The 19,035-nt window shown below is 46.1% G+C and overlaps 1 protein-coding gene across 3 annotated transcripts in view; it reads left to right on the top strand.

Annotated features, from left to right (window-relative positions):
* Positions 1 to 8,611, top strand: part of ZFP62 (ZFP62 zinc finger protein) — a 134,109-nt gene extending 125,498 nt beyond the window's left edge. Inside the window, exons 3-4 of one of the 3 annotated variants that reach the window (XR_009213924.1) lie at positions 6 to 2,292; positions 4,103 to 8,611. Coding sequence is in view for 1 of the 3 variants with exons in the window: in XM_032158912.2 (XP_032014803.1) it covers positions 6 to 34 (29 nt within the window). In the remaining 2 variants the exon portion in view is untranslated. Of the gene's footprint in view, positions 1 to 5; positions 3,207 to 4,102 lie in introns of those variants that run through there. The other 2 variants (XR_009213925.1, XM_032158912.2) reach the window with 2 other exon arrangements.
* Positions 8,612 to 19,035: the final 10,424 nt, after the last annotated feature.

The following is a 19,035-nucleotide window of genomic DNA, read 5'->3' as shown; positions in this document are numbered from 1 at the left end:
CACAGGAGAGCTCCCGTACTTGAGCTCCAGCTGAACCTAATGCACTGTCTACTTTTGGGGAAGATGCAGGCTAAATAACAGGAGAGGATGGCCACAGCTCAGGTGGGGATTCTGAGTGCCTCAGCCCCACCGAGCACCAGACAAGCTCCTACTGCGGCCCCCACCTACTCGCATGCTCCGGAAATGGGCCCAGGTCCTCAAGTGTACCTACAGCCAGATACAAGCCATTCAGGCTGATCCTAGACATGGTGGGGTCTCCGTTGTAGCACAGACCCAATGAACTGGTGCGGCTGAGCCTGCTCAGACCAGGGATGGAACGTGGTTTAGGCACCACCCCCAATTCCTTCCAGAGAACGATATGCAAGTGGGAAAAATAAAGGGGGAGGGAAAAACGGGGAGGAGAAAGAGAAAAGAAAAGCCTGAAAAAACAATGAGTATGGAATAGCCTTCCATAGGAGTGCACATCTCTATTAGCAAATTTGTCTGAAGGTGAAAGCCTGGAAAATAATTTCATGTTTTGTGTATGGAGACACTGGGTGTGAAACGGTACTGAACACCAATCCTGCAATGCAGGGGAATTTTCCTTCATGGGATTCAAAAATGAGAGGATCACCACCAGGACAACATCTGAAGGTGTGTTAGCTGAAGACAGACATTGGGGACCTGAAGTCTGTCTGCATCAAGACCTTGAGGAATTGGCCACAGCTGTAGCCAGGGAGTCCCTGGGCTGAGGAGCCCCTTCATTTCTCTTCTCCAGCTTCAGCTAAGGGCCTTGGCCTAGAGACATGGCGAAGGAAGCAGAATACAGCACTTCAATTGTCTTCCTACCGGGGAGCCATTCTCATTTAGACCTGGCGGTTCTTCTCAGGTTATGGATAGTGTCATTGTGCTAAGGAAGCCGTTTGCATGAAACCTGTGTAGCGTCAGTGAAGTATAGTGGCCGAGGACGTGATCTCTCCACCAGGAAGCCTGAGTTCAAATAAGGACTCTCATTTATTTCCAGATGACTTTAGGCAAGTAACTAAACTTGTGTGTCCTCACCTGTCTTTTTTTTTTTTTTTTTTTTCTAAGACGATCTCACTCTGTCATCCAGGCTGGAGTGCAGGGTCATTAGCTCACTGCAGCCTCCACCTCCTGAGCTCAAGCAATTCTCATGCCTCCGCCTCCAGAGTAGCTGGGATTACAGGCATGCACAAGCATGCCAGGCTAACTTTGGTATTTTTGGTAGAGACAGGGTTTCATCATTGTTGACTGGGCTGGTCTTCAACTCCTGGCCTCAAGTAATCTGCCCAGCCTCAGACTCTCAAGGTGCTGAGATTACAGGCCTGAGCCACCACAGGCTACCATACCGGGCCCTCCCCTGTCTTTTGTAAAGATAATAGTAGCAACCTCATAGGTTGTAATGAGGGTTGAGTGTTGAGGTCCTTAGAAGGCTGCCTAGAATGAGAAGTACTTGCATAAGAATGTATGGAGTAAGTCTGATGAGGGAGTGTGGTGGCCCTGTGCAAAGACAGCATCTAGATGCTTGGGCAGTGGAGGACAACTCTTACCTGGAAGTCAAGGAAATCCCTCAAGGACCACCCCCTACTCAGGCAAAACTTGAGAAGAAACATGAGAAAAGTGATTTTTTGGATGTTCCTGAGTGGTGTCTTGCTTCTAAGTAAGCAATCCGTTGTCTCTAAACAAACACGTTTTGTCTTTGTTGGGCTGCGAAAGGGCTCAGCAGGAGGAGCCTCCAGCTGAGGCCCAGTAACCACACATGTTGGGGGTTGAGGGCTGCCTCACGCTTGCCTCTCTGGCCTGGGCAGCCTGCTCACTCACGTGGCATACATTTTGTTTCCCCTGTGTTTTCCCAGCAATACTCAGATGTGCTGGAGATTACTGTAGAAAGGGTTGGTGAGAGCCAGACTTTCGCTGTCTTAACCATGGCTATTTCTGGTGAGTGTCCCTTAAGATCCCAGAGGATAAGTGGTGGTCCTGGGGTGGGCAGGGCAAAGCCCCAGAGAGGAGCAGGTGAAGTTCCTCTGGTCTTGGGTGCAAACCATGGGGCCATATTCCATTCAGTGCAATAATATGAATTTATTTCCTGTTCTATCATTTTCCCATCTGTAAAATGAGGGAAAACACCTGTTTACAAGATTATTTTAAGGCTTAATAAAAACGCTCTGTATTTTATAAAAATTTTGTACAAACATTGTTAAATTGACTGTCTTTTTAAAAGTTAAAGGAAGGAGATAATGAAAGCAAAAGTTGATGAAACAGCAAACAATAAAGAAGACCAACAAAGTCAAGGTTAGTGCTTTGAAAAGACTGAAAATTGGTAAACCTCTGATGTGATTGAAAAAGAAAAAAATAGTCAAAGTCAGGAATGAAAATTGGGAAATCACAACAGATTCCATGGGTTATTTAGAAGTATATTTTTTAACTTCCAAACATGGGAATTTCATAGTTATATTTTTGTTATTGTTATAAAACATGGTCCATATGACTGCTATCCTTTGAAATGTGTTGAGGTTTGCTTTATGGCCCAGCATATATTTAACCTTAGCGAAGGTTTGTGGGCACTTGAAAAGAATGCATGTTCTGCAGATGCTGCATGCAGTCATCTACATAAAGCCATTAGATTGTTTGTAATACATTGTTCAGATCTTCTCTGCTCTTAATGAAGTTTTATTTGCTTATTCTATTAATGAGACAATTGTTATCTCTACTTAGATATAGTTCTGTGAACTTTGTTTTCACACAAATATAAAATTGTTACATGAATTGAAATTTTATGAAGTAAACCTTTTATCCCTAGTAATGCCTTTTACTAAAAGTCTCTTTTTTTCTGGTATTAATAACATCAGCTTCTTTTTTGGTTACTGTTATATGGCATTTCTCTTTCTTTCCTTTTACTTTCACGCTTTCTGTATTTTTATGTTTTAGATCTACCTCTTGGAAATAGCATATAGTTTGTTTTAATCCAGTCCGATAACTTATTTTAACAGGATCATTTAGCCCTTTAATTTATAGTTATGAATGATTCTATTCATACTCTATTTTTCCATCTTTTGGTTTGGAAGTTATATACTTTTTCTCTTCTTTTAGTGGCCTAGGAATTAAAAGGTGGATTCTTGACTTATCAAAGCCTAATGTTAATTGATACTTTTATCTTCATCCTAGACAATGCAAAGTTCCTAGAATACTTCAACTTAATTTACCTTCCGTCGTATATGCTGTTGTTTTGGTTAATTTTAATTATAGATACATATAAATGTACATAGATATATATTAAAATATGTTACTATTGTTTTCTGTACCAAATGTTTAATTGCTTTTTTTTGTTTGTTTTGTTTTTTGTTTTTTTGGAGACAGAGTCTTGCTTTGTCACCCAGGCTGGAGTGCAGTGGCAAAATCTCGGCTCACTGCAATGACCACCTCCGAGATTCAAGCAATTCTCCTGCCTCAGCCTCCCCAGTAGCTGGGACTATAGGCACACACCACCATGCCCGGCTAATTGTTGTATTTTTGGTAGAGATGGGGTTTCACTGTGTTGGCCAGGCTGGTCTTGAACTCCTGGCCTCAGGCCTCCCAAAGTGCTGGGATTACAGGCATGAGCCACCATGCCCAACCTTTTCATTTCCTTTCATTCTTTTCCACCTCTGCAATTTTTTATTTGGGGACATTTTCCTTCTCTCTAAAAAACTTTCTTTAGAATACTCTGTCCTGTTAAGGGTAAAACTTCACAATTTTTATTTGCCTAAAAATAACTTCATTCTTAAAAACGATTTTTTGTGGGAATACAATTCTAGGTTAGACCTCATGTTCTTTTGTCACATTGGACGCATTAAGCCACTGAAGTGTGATTTCCACTCTGGCTGTTCCTCTGCCAGTTTATTGTATTCTTTTTAAAATAGCTTCTTTTAAGATTTTTTTAATCTTCAGTTTATTCCAGTTTCACTGTGTTTTATTTTGGTGTGGATTTTTTTTAAGTGATCCTTTTTTGTATACTCTGGGCTTTTAAATTTGTGTATTTATCTTTCATGAGTTTTGGTAAATTCTCAGCCATTGTGTGCTCAGATATTAGCTCTATACCATTCTTTTTTTCATTTCCTTCTAGGACTCCTGACTTTATGATCCACCTGCCTCGGCCTCCCAAAGTGCTGGGATTACAGGCATGAGCCACTATGCCCGGCCGTTTTAGCTACTTCTATGGGAAGAGTTACATTTCCCAGTTCCATTCTCATCTCTACCCACACCTAGAATCCTGCAAGTTATCTAGTTTATCTTGTCTGGAAACTGGCTGATTGACATCCAGTGGGGCTTTGAGGGGCATCTTCAAAGCCTTCTGCATCCCCAGCTCCTCAACTGCCTCTGAAGCTGACTGCCCCTTTTCATGGCCAGTGCATTTAGGAGAAGCCAGGGATCTGCCCCTGAACATACCAGGCCTTGGCTAAGACCACTGTCCACTGTGCCTAAGCAGTCAGGCACATGGGACAGTGGACAAACACCATGGCTACAACATCTTCACAGAACACGCCCTTGATGACCCAATGGCCCTGTGGCACTTACTGTGGAGGCCTCCACCTGGGGGTCCTCAGCTCGCCTCTCTTGCCTTCCTGACATTCTTTCTTTAGGAAGTCCCACAACTGTAGTATTTTAGGTGGGCTGGGGGCTGGTGGAAAGAGACCACAAGCATATACCCATTGTAAAGTTAGTTCTTCATTAATTAACCAGGGATTCGAAATCTTACCAGAAGCAAAATGGTGGGTGGGGCAGAGAAAAAACAAATTCAGCACATCACTGTGAAGCTGTCCTTGGCGCTGGGAGTTCTTAAGGGGGTAGGAGGCAGCCAGATCTGGAATACTTATTTCTTGTCAGCACACAACCATTTTATTTTTTATTTATTGTAACTTTTATTTTAGGTTGAGGAGTACAGGTGCAGGTTTGTTATGTAGGTAAATTGTGTGTCACAGGGGTTTGGTGTTCAGACTGAACCCAAGTAATAAGCATAGTACCCAACAGGAATTTTTTCTGATACTGTTCCTCCTCCTGCCCTTCACCCTCAAGTAGGCCCCAGCGTCTGTTGTTCCCCTCTTTGTATCCATGTGTTCTCATTGTTTAGCTCCCACTTGTAAGTGAGAACATGCGGTATTTGGTTTTCTGTTGCTGCATTAGTTCTCTTAGGATAATGGCCTCCAGCTCCACTCATGTTGCTGCAAAGGATGTGATCTCCTTTTTTATGGCTGCATAGTATTCCATGAACACAACCATTTTAAACTAAGGGATTAGGTGACTGTTATGAAAGAAACTAACTAATTTGTGCTTTAAGGAATTCATACAAACAGGCTGTCATGGTTCCTGAACCAGCCTCAGTATCAACAGGGCAGCATGTGAGAGGAAGTTGAGGCAGTACCTTGGCACTGTTTTTAGCCACTGCTCTATACCAGGCCTTTATATGAGTGCTTTTGCTTCTAAACATATGCTTTTGATTTTAACAAAAGGAATCTGACTGTATATGTGTGATATTGGCACATTTGCATTTAGACAGTAGCTCACCTTTCTGTAAAAGTCCACATACATCTTTCTGCATTCTTCCTAGTATACTCATTGTATAGTTATACCATACTTTACTTAACTCCCTCATGATAAATGTTTTGGTGGTTTTCAGTTTTTGTTAGTATCAACAGTGTTGCTATAAAATACATTTTTCTCTCCTGTATGTTATCCTACAAATACATGTCTTTTTTTTTTTTTTTTGAGACGGAGTCTTGCTCTGTCCCCCAGGCTGGAGTGCAGTGGCGCAATCTCGGCTCACTGCTGCAAGCTCCACCTCCCGGGTTCACGCCATTCTCCTGCCTCAGCCTCTCCGAGTAGCTGGGACTACAGGCGCCCGCCACCACGCCCGGCTAATTTTTTGTATTTTTAGTAGAGACGGAGTTTCACCATGGTCTCGATCTCCTGACCTCATGATTCACCCGCCTCGGCCTCCCAAAGTGCTGGGATTACAAGCATGAGCCACCGTGCCCGGCCTACAAATACATTTCTAAAGGCAGAATTGCTGAGTTAAGATTTGCTTTTAAATTTTTGCTAGATATTGGAAAATTGCTCTCCAAAAATATTGTAACAATTTATACTTTTGACAATAGGTATGAAACTTCGTTTCTCCACCCCTTCACAAACACTAGGTATTATCAACATTTTTCACCTTTTACCAAACTGATGGTTGACAAATGCTGTTTTTTAAAAAAATTTTACTTTGAAACAATCTAAACTTGCCAAGAAGTATAGTATAAAACTTTTTCCTTCCTGAACCATTTGAGAATAAGCTGCTGATATGATGCCCCATCACCTCAGAATACTTTTGAGTGTGTATTTCCTACAAGAACCTCCTACATCATCAGCATACAGCCATGAAAATTAGGGAATCAACATCGATTCATTACCACTACCTAATGCTCAGACCCCATCCAAGTTTCTTTCATTGTCCTAATGTCCTTTAGAGCAAAGATTTCAGTTTAGAATTGCGCATTGAGTGTTGCATCTTTTTAGTCTCCTTCAATCTAGAATAGTGCCTCAGCCCTTCCTTAACTTTCATGACTTTTAAAAATTGCCCTACTCACCTCGCTTGGGCAGTGACACCCTCACTCCCTGCATGGTCCCCTCTTCACCTTGTTTGGGCACTGAGACCCATGCCAGGCCATGCTGCACCACCACATGGGCCTCCTTGACTGCCTCCTCGCCCTGCTTGGGCTCCAACACCTAGCTTCAGGACAGTGAAGTTCTGTCCCCCCACAACAGAATCCCATTTGTTTGGTTTTGTGTAACGAGAGCTGAATTGTTAAGGAAGGGAAGGGAATTCTTTTTTTCATCTCTTAGTAGAAATTTAAGATTTTCTATACATAGTCCAGTTAAGTTTATTCCTAGCTTCAATAAATGTTTAAAGGAGAGTCAATATCCTCAACAACTTTACGTCGAGTTCATTGGCAAATGTAAGGTTTTTTTCTTGAGGGAAACTTTAACGGAGCCCAAGAACAAGACCTTGTACTTGAAGGTGCATCAGCTGAAACAGGAGGCTCAGAGGAGGGTGGCTGTCCCTTCTCAAGAACATCCCTTCAAGAGAAGCCAGACATTTGACAGAAATTGAAAAGGAGACTGTTGGAGATTGTTTCTTCTTGAGGGCCTGGATGCTGGTTTTCAGTTATGTAGTCTCTCCCCAAGGCAAGTTCATCCCAGAGGAGTCTTGTGGGGAAAATTCCAGTAAGTTGAACACTTAATTATCATAAACTTCAATGGGGGAAACTGTTATGCATTCCAGAGCCTCCGAATTAACATACCTTTATGCCAAAATCCCTTACATCCCAATAGATAGACTGAGTTAATCTCTGCTAAAAGTTAACTCAGTGATTAGGAGCTTCTGTTCAATGGTTAGCCTAAAAAACAGCTGTTTGCTACCTGGCTGCTTTCCCCACCCTCACTGCCGACACCTGTCATTCAGCTTCTTCCTACCACGTGTGAGGTGCCACACTCTTCAGTTGCTGCTCACAGTCAAGCCTTACAGCTCAAAGCTCAGATAAGTAGACCTTTAATGCAAAACAAACCCACAAAACAGAAGAACTTTGATAGATAAACATAGTGCTAGTGATGATGTCACACGCAGTGAATAAGCCATTGTATGGAAAAGCAGAAAAGATGGGGAGGATGCAGGGAGAGTCACTGCTGTTGGATTCATCTTCAAAGATGGGCCACACGGTGGTCTCGTTTCGTGGCCCTCAGCCACTCACCAATGCTTTGCAAGCTGTTTGATGCTTATTAAATTAATTCTTCATCCAGCTGATGGCCTGAAATAGAGACTGGGATAAGCCTGAGTTAGCAGAAGCTTCATCTGCTCTGGGAAGCAGGCGGTAGGTGGCAGGGCTATGTCTGTGGACACTGAGGGACTTGGCTCTCAGGTGGCCACACATGTATCTGCAGAAAAATGTGGGTTTTATAGCTATTCAAATTCATTTCTGGAGATTCTCATTTGATAGCACAGGAATGTTATGCAATGTTAAGTATAGCTTTTTTATCAACTTGAATAAAATGTATTCTTACAGGAAATTAATTGAATGCTGTGGCAGTCCCTACTTACTGCCTCTGCAAAGAGTAGCCCATAGATCTGCAACCCACCTCTGTTGTCACTATCCAGCCCTGTGGCTCTGGAATGACAACACAGAACGCTTTCCAAGGCAGCATGGCCCTTACCTCAGTTTACATTTTCATGAAAAGACTGGTTTCGCCATGTAGGCTGCTTTGGGGCTTGACCTCTGATGTGGGTTCACTTGTGCCCCCTAAAAATATATGTTCAAGTCCTAACCCCCAGTACATATGAATGTGACCTTATTCGGAAATTGCATCTTTACAAAGGTAATCAAATTAAGATGAGGTCACACTGGATTTGAGGGGCCCTGAATGCAAAGACTTGTCCTTATGAGGAGTGAGAGATTTAGAGACCCACAGGGGAGAACACCATGTGAAGACTGAGGTAGGGATTAGAGTTGTGTTACTACAAGGAAAAGAACGTCAGGGATTGCTGGGAGCCACCAGAAGCTGAAAGAGGCAAGAAAAGATTTGCCTCTAGAGCCTTCAGAGGTCAATGGCCCTGCTAACAACTTGATTTCAGGCTTCTGTCTTCCAAGTCTGTGAGAAAATAAATTTCTGTTACTTAAGCTTCTCAGTTTGTAGAATGAATAGTCATGGGTCACTTAACAACGTGGATACGTTGTGAGAAATGCATCATTAGGCCATTGTGTGAACATCATAGAGGGCACACTCACAAACCTAGCTGGGAGAGCCTACTACACAGCTAGGCTGCATGGCATGGCCTAATGCGCTGGGGCTGCAAACCAGTACAGCATGTGACTGTACTCTGAATACTGTAGGCAACTGTAACACGATAAGTATTTGTGTTTCTAAACATAGAAAAGGTACAGTAAAAATAATGGTGTTATAATTGTATGGAGTACTGTCAAAAACGCAGCCTACTGCTGACCAAAATGTTATGTGGTACGTGACTCCTTTGTTACGGCTGCCCTAGGAAATTAATACAGGCTGCAAGAGCCAAACAACCTTAATTAATTATTTTTCTAGAATTTCAAATAAAGTTTCATACTGCACTTGAAATAGTGGTGAGAACATCAATTTGGTAATGAAACTGTCACATAAATGATCGGCTCAGTTGAAACTGGCTGAGGAAAACTGCACACAGTTTATTGTCGAAAACATTTATTTCTTCAAGTACTAATAGTAAGTATTAACCATTTCCGATGGTTTGCTTGTGCTAGGTTTTTCTTATATTAACTCATTTTTACCTCATAACAGTTACCTTGGTGAGAAATTATTATCCACATTGATATCCAAATATCAATCCACAGAGGAAGAAAATTGCTTAAGACTAAAGTCATTAAATGTCAGGGTCACAATATGTCGTCTGCAAGCTGGAGAATCAGAGAAGCTGGTGGCATGGCCCGATCCAAGTTGGAAGGCCTGAGAAACAAGGAAGCACGTGGTGTAACTAAGTTCAAGGCTAAAGGCTTGAGAGCCCCAGAGGGCCACTGGTGCAAGTGTCAGAGTCCAAAGGCCAAAGAACCTAGAGTTGTGTGGTACAAGGGCATGAGGAAAAGGGTGTCACAGCTCTGGAAGACAGAATTCACCCTTCTTCCACCTTTTTGTTCCGTCTGGGCCCTCAGGTGATTGGATAGTGCCTCCCTACATTGAGGGTTGGTCTTCCCTACTCAGCCCACTGAGTAGGTATTCTCAAGTCTTTATCCTTGAACTCAGTTCCACCATAGGCTTCCTTGTTCCTCAGGCCTTCCAACTTAGACCAAGCCATGCTACCATTTGTTTCTTAGAGTTCTGAAGGCTGGCAAGTCCAAGATCAAGGTGCAGGCAGATCTGGTGTCTGAGGAGAGCCCACCTGCTTCTGGTTTGCAGATGGCAGTCTTTGTGTGTTAGTCCCACATGGCAGAGAGAGAGAGCAAGCTTTTGTGTCTCTCTTTATAATGCCAGTGCCATGATCTGAATGTTTCCCCCAAAATTCACCCATAAAACAGTCTCCAAAAACATGGTCCTTCCCAGAAACAGTGCTTCCCCAGCCATCTAAGCATCCCTCAATCCTGCCAAGTTGACACCTAAAAGTATCACAGGGACACTCTACAAGTAACTGGTAAACCCACCAGATGATCAGGGTCCAGATGCAGAAAGCAGGTGCTGATGAGTTTTTAAATATCTTGGGGTCTTAGTGGGCTGCTATAACAAGTTACCATAGACTGGGTGGCTTAAACAACACACATTTCTTTCTTACTGTTCTGAAGGCTGGCAAGTCCAAGATCAAGGTGCAGGCACATCTGGTGTCTGATGAGGGTCCACCTGCTTTCTGGTTTGCTGAGGACAGTCTTCTTGTGGTATACTCACATGGCAGAGAGCAAGCTCTTGTGTCTCTTTTTATAAGGCCACTGCTATGGTCTGAATGTGTCTCCCAAGATTCATGTGTTAGAAACTTGATCCCCACCAGCTATATGGAGGCTGAGGTGGGAGGATTGCTTGAGCCCAGGAGTTTCAGGCTGCAGTGATCTATGATCATGCCACTATACTCCAGCCTAGGCAACAGAACAAGGCCCCATCAATCAGTCAATACATAAATTTAAGTCCATCCATCTATCCCTAATGCAACAGCTGTGACAGAACAAATATCTGTTCTATATAAATTACCCAGTCTCAGGTATTCTATTATAGCAGCACAAAATGGACTAAGCCACTAATCCCACTCATGAGGGCCCTACCGTCATAGCCTAATTAATTACCTCCCAAAGTTCCCACTTCCTATTACCATCACAAAGGGGTTAGGATCTCAACATAGAAACTTTGGGGGGAGACAAGCATTCAGTCCATAACATGGAGCATCTTAGCTTGGGTTGCTATAACAAATACCATGCCAGCCGGGTGTGGTGGCTCACACCTGTAATCCCAGCACTTTGGGAGGCCGAGGTGGGTGGATCACGAGGTCAGGAGATTGAGACCATCCTGGCTAACATGGTGAAACCCCATCTCTACTAAAAATACAAAACTTAGCCAGGTGTGGTGGCAGGTGCCTGTAATCCCAGCTACTCAGGAGGCTGAGGCAGGAGAATCGCTTGAACCCGGGAGGCAGAGGTTGCAGTGAGCCGAGATCGTGCCACTGCACTCCAGCCTGGGCAATAGAGCTAGACTCCATCTCAAAAAAAAAAAAAAAAAATACCGTGTCATAGAGTGGTGGAGAAATTTATTTCTCAGTTCTGGGGGTTAGAAGTCAGATCGTGGTGCCAGCATGGTCAGGTTATGGTGAGGGTCATCTTACAAGTTGCAGATGGCTGCCCTCTTACTGTATCCTCACATGGCAGAAAATCAGCAAGCTAGCTCTCTGTTCTCTTTTTTTTTTTTTTTTTTTTTTTGAGACAGAGTTTCGTTCTGTCGCCCAGGCTGGAGTGCAGTGGCGCAATCTCGGCTCACTGAAAGCTCCGCCTCCTGGGTTCACACCATTCTCCTGCCTCAGCCTCCTGAGTAGCTGGGACTACAGGCACCCACCACCACACCCGGTTAATTTTTTGGATTTTAGTGGAGACGGGGTTTCACTGTGTTAGCCAGGATGGTCTCGATCTCTTGACCTCGTGATCCACCCGCCTCGGCCTCCCAAAGTGCTGGGATTACAGGCGTGAGCCATCTCTCTTCTCTTAGGTAGTCATTCCATTCATGAGGGCTCCACTCTCATGACCTAATTACCTCCCAAAGGCCCCACCTCCAAATAGAGAAATAGATTTCCACATTAATTTTGGGGTGACAGTCCATTCGTAACGGAATGAACCGTGAGACTGCTGACCAGAACATGGAAAGTGCAGCCTTGTAAACAGTCCCTGTGCTCGAGCCTGGCTGATTGTCAGACACAACAACCAAACCCTCACCTTGACCCCCACCCCCAGCCACACTGGAACCTGAACTGAGAGGCCACCCTTTCCCTGCAGGACCAGCTCCTAGAACAGCGGTTCTCAAACTTGAGCAAGTGTCAGAATCACCTGAAGGGCTTGTTAAAACACAGGCTGCTAGGCCCCAGAGTTTCTGATTCAGGAAGTCTGGGTGGCTGAGAATTTGCATGGTTACAAGTTCCTGGGTGATGCAGATTCTGTGTGTCTGGAGGTAACATTTTGAGAACTGCTGTTTCAGAAGTTCTCCACATTAAAGTCTACCAGTCCTGACTGGTACCTAAGGGGTCATGAGGTAGTCAGTGCACAAGATAGAAAGTGAAAACACTGTCTTAGAATTTAAAACAATACTTCCTAACACCAATAGGTAGCTTTTGATAAAGGAATTATCAAGCATGGCTGTATTCATTTCTTATTGCTGCTGTAACAGATTACTACAATTTGGTGGCTTAAAAATGTAAATTTATTATCCTAGAGTTTTGGAAATCAGAAATGGAAGCCCAGGCACAGTGGCTCATGCCTGTAATCTCAGAACTTTGGGAGACCAAGGCAGGAGGATTGCTTGGGCACAGGAGTTTCAGACCAGCCTGGGCAACATAGTGAAACTGCATCTCTACAAAAAATCCAAAAATTAGCCAGGCATGGCGGTGCACGCCTGCAGTCCTGGCTACCTGGGAGGCTGAGGTGGAAGGATCACTTGAGCCCAGGAAGGTTGAGGCTGCAGTGAGCCATGATTACGCCACTGCACTCCAGCCTGGGTGACAGAACAAGACTGTCTCAAAGAAAAAAAGAAATTAGAAATGAATCTCACTGGGCTAAAATCAAGGAGCCAGCAAGAGTTGTGTTTTTTGTTTTGAGATGGAATCTTGCTCTGTCACCCAGGCTGGAGTGCAATGGTGCGATCTCAGCTCACTGCAACGTCTGCCTCCCAGGTTCAAGCGATTCTCCTGCCTCAGCCTCCCGAGTAGCTGGGATTACAGGCATGCGCGAGCACGCCCAGCTAATTTTTGTATTTTTAGTTGAGACAGGGTTTCACCATATTGGCCAGGCTGGTCTTGAACTCCTGACCTCAGGTGATCTGCCCACCCCAGCCTCCCAAAGTGCTGGGATTACAGGCATGGGCCGCCACACCTGGCCAAGGAGTTGTGTTTTTATGGAGGTTCTAGAAGCGAACCCATTCCTTGTCTTTTCTAGAGACTGCCTACATCCCTTGGCTTATCCTTCTACCCCCATCTTCAAAGCCAGCAGTGGGTGGTCAAGGCTTCCTCATACTGCATCACCCTGAAACTGACTCTCCTGCCTCCTTCCTTCACCTACAAGGACCCTTGTAATTACACTGGGCCCTCTGGGATAATCCAGAATAACATTCCAAGATCCTAAACATCCATAAAGTTCCTTCTGCCATGCAATACATATTCGCAGGTTCCAGGGAGTAGGATGTGGACATCTTTCGGGGGCCATTATTCTGGCTACCACAGTGGTGAAGACCACTAGCTACCTACTAGACTCTGTATTCCCCTGTCTGTGGGCACATAACTAGACTACACTTTCCAGCCTTCGCAGTTGGGTGAGGCTGTGTGACTAAGGCCTCTCCAAAGGAAGGTGAGCATAACCATCTGTTACTTACATGCTAGGTCCATGAGAATGTCCTCTTCATGTGCCTCCATTTTCTTTCCCCTTTCTTAGAATGTTAGGGGATGTCAAAGCCTAGGTGCCTATCGTACTGTTTTCTGTTGCTTATAACAGAATACCTGAAACTGGACAGTTTATAAAGAAAAAGAATTTATTTCTTACAGCCCTAGAGGCTGACAAGTCCAAGGTCAAGGGGTCACATCTGGTGAGTACCTTCTTGCTGGTGGGGACTCTACAGTCTCGGGGTGGTACGGGCATCATATGGTGAGGGGCTCAGTGTGCTTCCTCAGGTCTCTTTCTCTTCTTAAGAGGCCACCAGTCCCACTCCTGTGATAATCCATTAATCCATTAACCCTGAATTAGTCCATTCATGAGGACAGAGCCCTCATGACCCAGTGATCATCTCTTAAAAGCCCATTTCTCAGTACTGCCACATTGGCAATTAAGTTTCAGGAGGAGTTTTGGAGGTGACAGACATTCAAACCAAAGCAGTGCCTGAATGACCAAAAAGAAAGGAACCACCCGCTGACCTGAACACTCATCCTGGACCGTCCAGTGAGCAACAATTAGATTTCGGTAGGGGAGAGGTTATACTGTGGAGCCTTTGCATTTGGGCTCTGCTTCTTACGATATTTAGTTGATCCTAACTAATATATAAGCAAGCATATTTCTTCATAGGTCCTTGACTCTAACAATGCCTCTGTCTTTCCCAGACCCCCATGACCAGGTCAGGCTTTGCTCCCTGGGTTCCTCTCTCCTTGCTTCCCTCCTCCCTCCCCTCTCCCCCTCCCTGGGCTTCCCCGTCAGTGTGGATTCCGACCTCATAAGGACCTGTCTAATGGTCTCTGCTGGATGGAAGCGCAAAACGGACCCTCTCACTCTTGCCTTATCCCCAGCAGCAAGGAGGGGCTCAGTAAATATCAGCTGGATAAGCAAAAGTAGAAACTTGAGTGGATGCTGGAAAGAGGACGGCCCAACAAGACTGAGGCCACCTGAGATAAGCAACCACAATTTTTTTCCTCTCCCCTTCAATCATGTATTGGCAACAGGTTCAGGGCAGGTACAACACAGACCTGCAGATGCCTGCTTCCTTTGTCCCTTTGGGCTGCCTTTTGTGATTCGGGACCCATCCTTCAACTCTACTGCCCTCACCGCCTTCGCCAACTTTGTCCCATACGGCTCCTTGGCTTCCACTTTCAAACTTGCTGGGCTTGGCCTCAGTGTTGTCAGGCTTCCCTTCACTCTGCTGTACTGTCCCACGGTTCCTCTATTCCTCTGCGTCCTTCACTGTCAAACTTCATGGAAGAGGAGCTGACCTCATGGGCCCCACTTTTCTCCTGCTGCCACCCTCCCGTCCTCTTTCCAGCATCCACTCAAGTTTCTACTTTTGCTTATCCAGCTGATATTTACTGAGCCCCTCCTTGCTGCTGGGGATGAGGCAAGAGTGAGAGGGTCCGTTTTGCGCTTCCATCCAGCAGAGACCATTAGACAGGTCCTTATGAGGTCGGAATCCACACAGACGGGGAAGCCCGGGGAGGGGGAGAGGGGACGGAGGAGGGAAGCAAGGAGAGAGGAACCCAGGGAGCAAAGCCTGACCTGGTCATGGGGGTCTGGGAAAGACAGAGGCATTGTCAGAGCCGGCAGCTGAGGGCCGGGGCCGAGGCCGAGTAGGGGTTAGGCCCAGCAAAGGACGAAAAGGAAGGAAGTTCCAGGTGGAGACTGGTGGAGAAAGACCGACCTGGAAGGCACCAGCATGTGCACGTGGCAGCTGAGGTCAAGGACGTGCCTGAGAGAGGGGAGGAGAGTGCCCTGCGGACCGGGTAGGGCTTTGGAGGTCGGGAATGGAGACGAGTTGTTGGGCAGGTCCGGGGACCCGTAGCCAGAACCCCACGGGTGTGCGCAGCTCGGCCAGGCCCTGCCTCCTGGCGTCCCCGCCCCCTGCTGGGCCTCTCTCCGCAGCCGCGAGAGCCGCGCTTGAGGCACAGGCCCGTTCTAATGTATAAAAACACGGCGGACTGAGGCCGGAGAATCCCTTCAACCCGGGAGGCGGAGGCTGCAGCGAGCCGAGATCGCGCCACTGCACTCCAGCCTGGGCAAAAAGAGCGAAACTCGGTCTCAAAAAAAAAAAAAAAAGACTGAAACCAGGAAGCTGGGTGATGGCGCCTCCGGCTCCTCTTCTTCCGGCCTGTGTTCAAAGGATTTCCCGCCGAGGCGCCCTGGCTCCCGCAAGCGGAGGGGACGGCGGGACGTGTCGGGGCCGCGAGCTCAGAGGCCCCGGGTCCGATTTGCTCTCCCGCCATCCCAAGGGCGGAGCTGACCTGAGGCCTCCCCGCGAAGGTCCCTGAGAGGGAGATGGCGGCGGGCTGTGAGAACCACGGAAGAACGCTGGGCGCGTAGCGACCCCGTCCACCCCCGCGGTACTTCCACAGCAGCAGCGTTTCCACAGCCGAAAGCCACGTTTCTAGGGTGACTGCAGCCCCGGTAAGTTCCTGCCCGGGAAAGCCCAAGGCTGTCAAAAGAACTCTTCGCTCCAGCCGGCGCATGAAGGTGAGGAGGGTAGGAGGCTGCGGCTGCCGCCCCCACAGGTCATCTAATCACGTGACCCGCCCTAGTCTGCTTTTGTGAATCTCCACTTTGTTCAACCCCCACCCGCCATCTCTCCCTCCCTGCTCCTTCACTCTAACCTTAAAGGCCCAGCTACCTCTACACAAATGGAAGTTGAGTTCAGTTCACGCTGGACCCTCTTCCCTATGGCAAGCTACTGAAGGAGAAGGACGCTCTTCAGTTCACACTGGACCCTCTTCCCTATGGCAAGCTACTGAAGGAGATCTGCTGTTACTGCTTTAGCTGCTGTTCTGCTTAATCTCAGACAGCTGGAGGGTAGTAGTATGCCCTCACCCAGCCACCCAAGTAAATTAGAAGGTTGACTGACTGAGACCCTAATGGTGGTGGCTTAGACAAGATGAAAGTCTGAAATGGAGGCCCAGGGCTGCCACGATGGCTCTGTAGTCATCAGGGAGGGAGCTCCTATTATCTTGTTACCCACTCCCTTCTTATGCCCCTTCCTTCCCATGATCTAAGAAGGCTGCCCCAGATCCCGCCATCTGGCCTGCATTCAATCAGCAGAAGCTTCCTGGAGGAGCAGGCACTGTGCTCGCATCACATACCAGTGGCCAGAAGTTGGCTTCAGGGAAGCTCAGGAAATAGGATCCGAGAAGCCATGAGACCTCCCCAAACTCTGCAGTAGCAGAGTCAACAAGACAATGGCTTAAAGATGGAGAGACCAGTTGATTGGTCACACAAGTTGTTCCACGATAATTCTTGTGTCAGAAGGGGAGGCTGAATACCAGGACCACTGGCCCCACTTCCAGCCCCTCCATTCTGAGTACAATTCAGAGGGCTCTGGCAGGGTGAGGGGGTCTTGGCAGTGCCACAGAGAGTAAAGGTCTAGCACACCCATTGTAGAGACATTTCATGGGGACAACCCAGTGACTTCACTTGAAGCAAAATGGGATTTTCCAACCTTGAGATTCTTATTTTCTTTGGTATGTGTGTGGAAGAAGCATGAAGGTGGGGGTTGGGAGGGAGAGCAAATGAGCTGTGTGTATGAGGAGCTGGGTCCTGGCTCTTGACAATATCACCCACCCCCACCCCAGGCTTTCCATGGGGCAGAAAGACTATGGCCGGGGCTTTCAGTGTCAGCTCTGAGGTGTAGAGGTATAACCAGTGCTTTTGGCTAAGTCACATCACTGATAAGCTTCTCTTTCCACCTTGGCAAACCAATCTTCTGTAAAATGGTCTTCAAAGTTTCTTTTTTAAAGCAGAGAAACTATTTTTCAGATAAAAATTTAGATAGAACTATCGGGGGAATCTGATAGGGGCCGATATCGGGGGAACCCACCCCCAATATTTCAACATAGGTTCTTTCTATTTTCCGTAAGTGTTGGCTGGCTGAGAAATAAAAAGAAAGAATACAAAGAGAGGGATCTTACAGCTGGGCCACCAGGGGTGACATCACATATCAGTAGGACTGTGATGCCCACCTGAGCCTTAAAACCAGCAGGTTTTTATTAGGGATTTCAAAAGGGGAGGGAGTGTATGAACAGGGAGTAGGTCACAAAGATCATATGCTTCAAAAGGCAAAAGGCAGAACAAAGATCACATGCTTCTGAGGAAACAGGACAAAGGGCAAAAGGCAGAACTCCTGATAAGGGTCTATGTTCAGTGGTGCACGTACTGTCTTGATAAACATCTTAACAGAAAACAGGGTCCAAGAGCAGAGAACCAGTCTGACCAAAAATTTACCACAATGGAGTTTCCCAATCCTAGTAAGCCTGAGGGTACTGCAGGAGACCAGGACGTAGCTCAGTCCTTATCGCTACCGCATAGGACAGACACTCCCAGAGCGGCCATTTATAGACCTCTCCCCAGGAATGCATTCCTTTCCCAAGATCTTAATTATTAATATTCCTTGCTAGGAAAAGAATTCAGCGATATCTTCCCTACTTGCACGTCCATTTATAGGCTCTCTGCAAGAAGAAAAATATGGCTCTTTTTGCCTGACCCCACAGGCAGTCAGACCTTATGGTTTTCTTCCCTCGTTCCCTAAAAATTGCTGTTATTCTGTTCTTTTTCAAGGTGCAATTTCATATTGTTCAAACACACGTTTTATGATCAATTTGTACAGTTAACACAATTATCATAGTGGTCCTGAGGTGACACATACATGCTCAGCTTACAAAGATAACAGGATTAAGAGATTAAAGACAGGCATAAGAAATTATAAAAGCATTATTTGGGAACTGATAAATGTCCATATTAAAATCTTCACAATTTATGTTCTTCTGCTGCAGCTCTAGCCAGTCCCTCCATTCGGGGTCCCTGACTTCCCACAACATAGAGCCCTCAAATAGATGAAGGTGGAGCTTCTCGGGTAGAGACTGGAGGATTGGGGTGTTGCCCACTGGGCCTTACAGACTCTCCTGAGTGATGTGAGTCACCTCCAAAGAGCTAGGTGTCAACTCCAAAACACCCTGTGTCCCTTTCTTCCATTTAGTAATCGAAGCCTTACCACCAGAGGTTTGGCAGGGCACGTCCCCAGCTTCCTTTCAAGTCTCTGGCCAATTGGATGTGAGCAGAAGTGAAGGGGCAACTTTCAGGTGATGACTTGGAAAAGAAAGCTTAGTCCTCTGCTTCTCCTGTCACCCGAAAGAGAAACAGAGGCTTGTCTTGTTGAAGCCAGTGTGTTTGGTGTCTTTTTGTACAGTGGCTTAGCCAGTGGCCTAACTAGAAGAGCAAGGCTCAAAGGAACACATTTTGAGCTTCTCCACAGTTTGAGAACCTCTACATTACCTACACCAAGCCTTCCCCAGCACTCAATTATGGAAGGCCATTTCTCTTCTCATGACACATGTCCTCATGTTACTTT

This window comes from Hylobates moloch, unplaced genomic scaffold (assembly GCF_009828535.3).
Source record: "Hylobates moloch isolate HMO894 unplaced genomic scaffold, HMol_V3 SCAFFOLD_6, whole genome shotgun sequence".
Classification (NCBI taxonomy): Eukaryota; Metazoa; Chordata; class Mammalia; order Primates; family Hylobatidae; genus Hylobates; species Hylobates moloch.
This window is presented reverse-complemented; position numbering and strand designations above follow the sequence as displayed.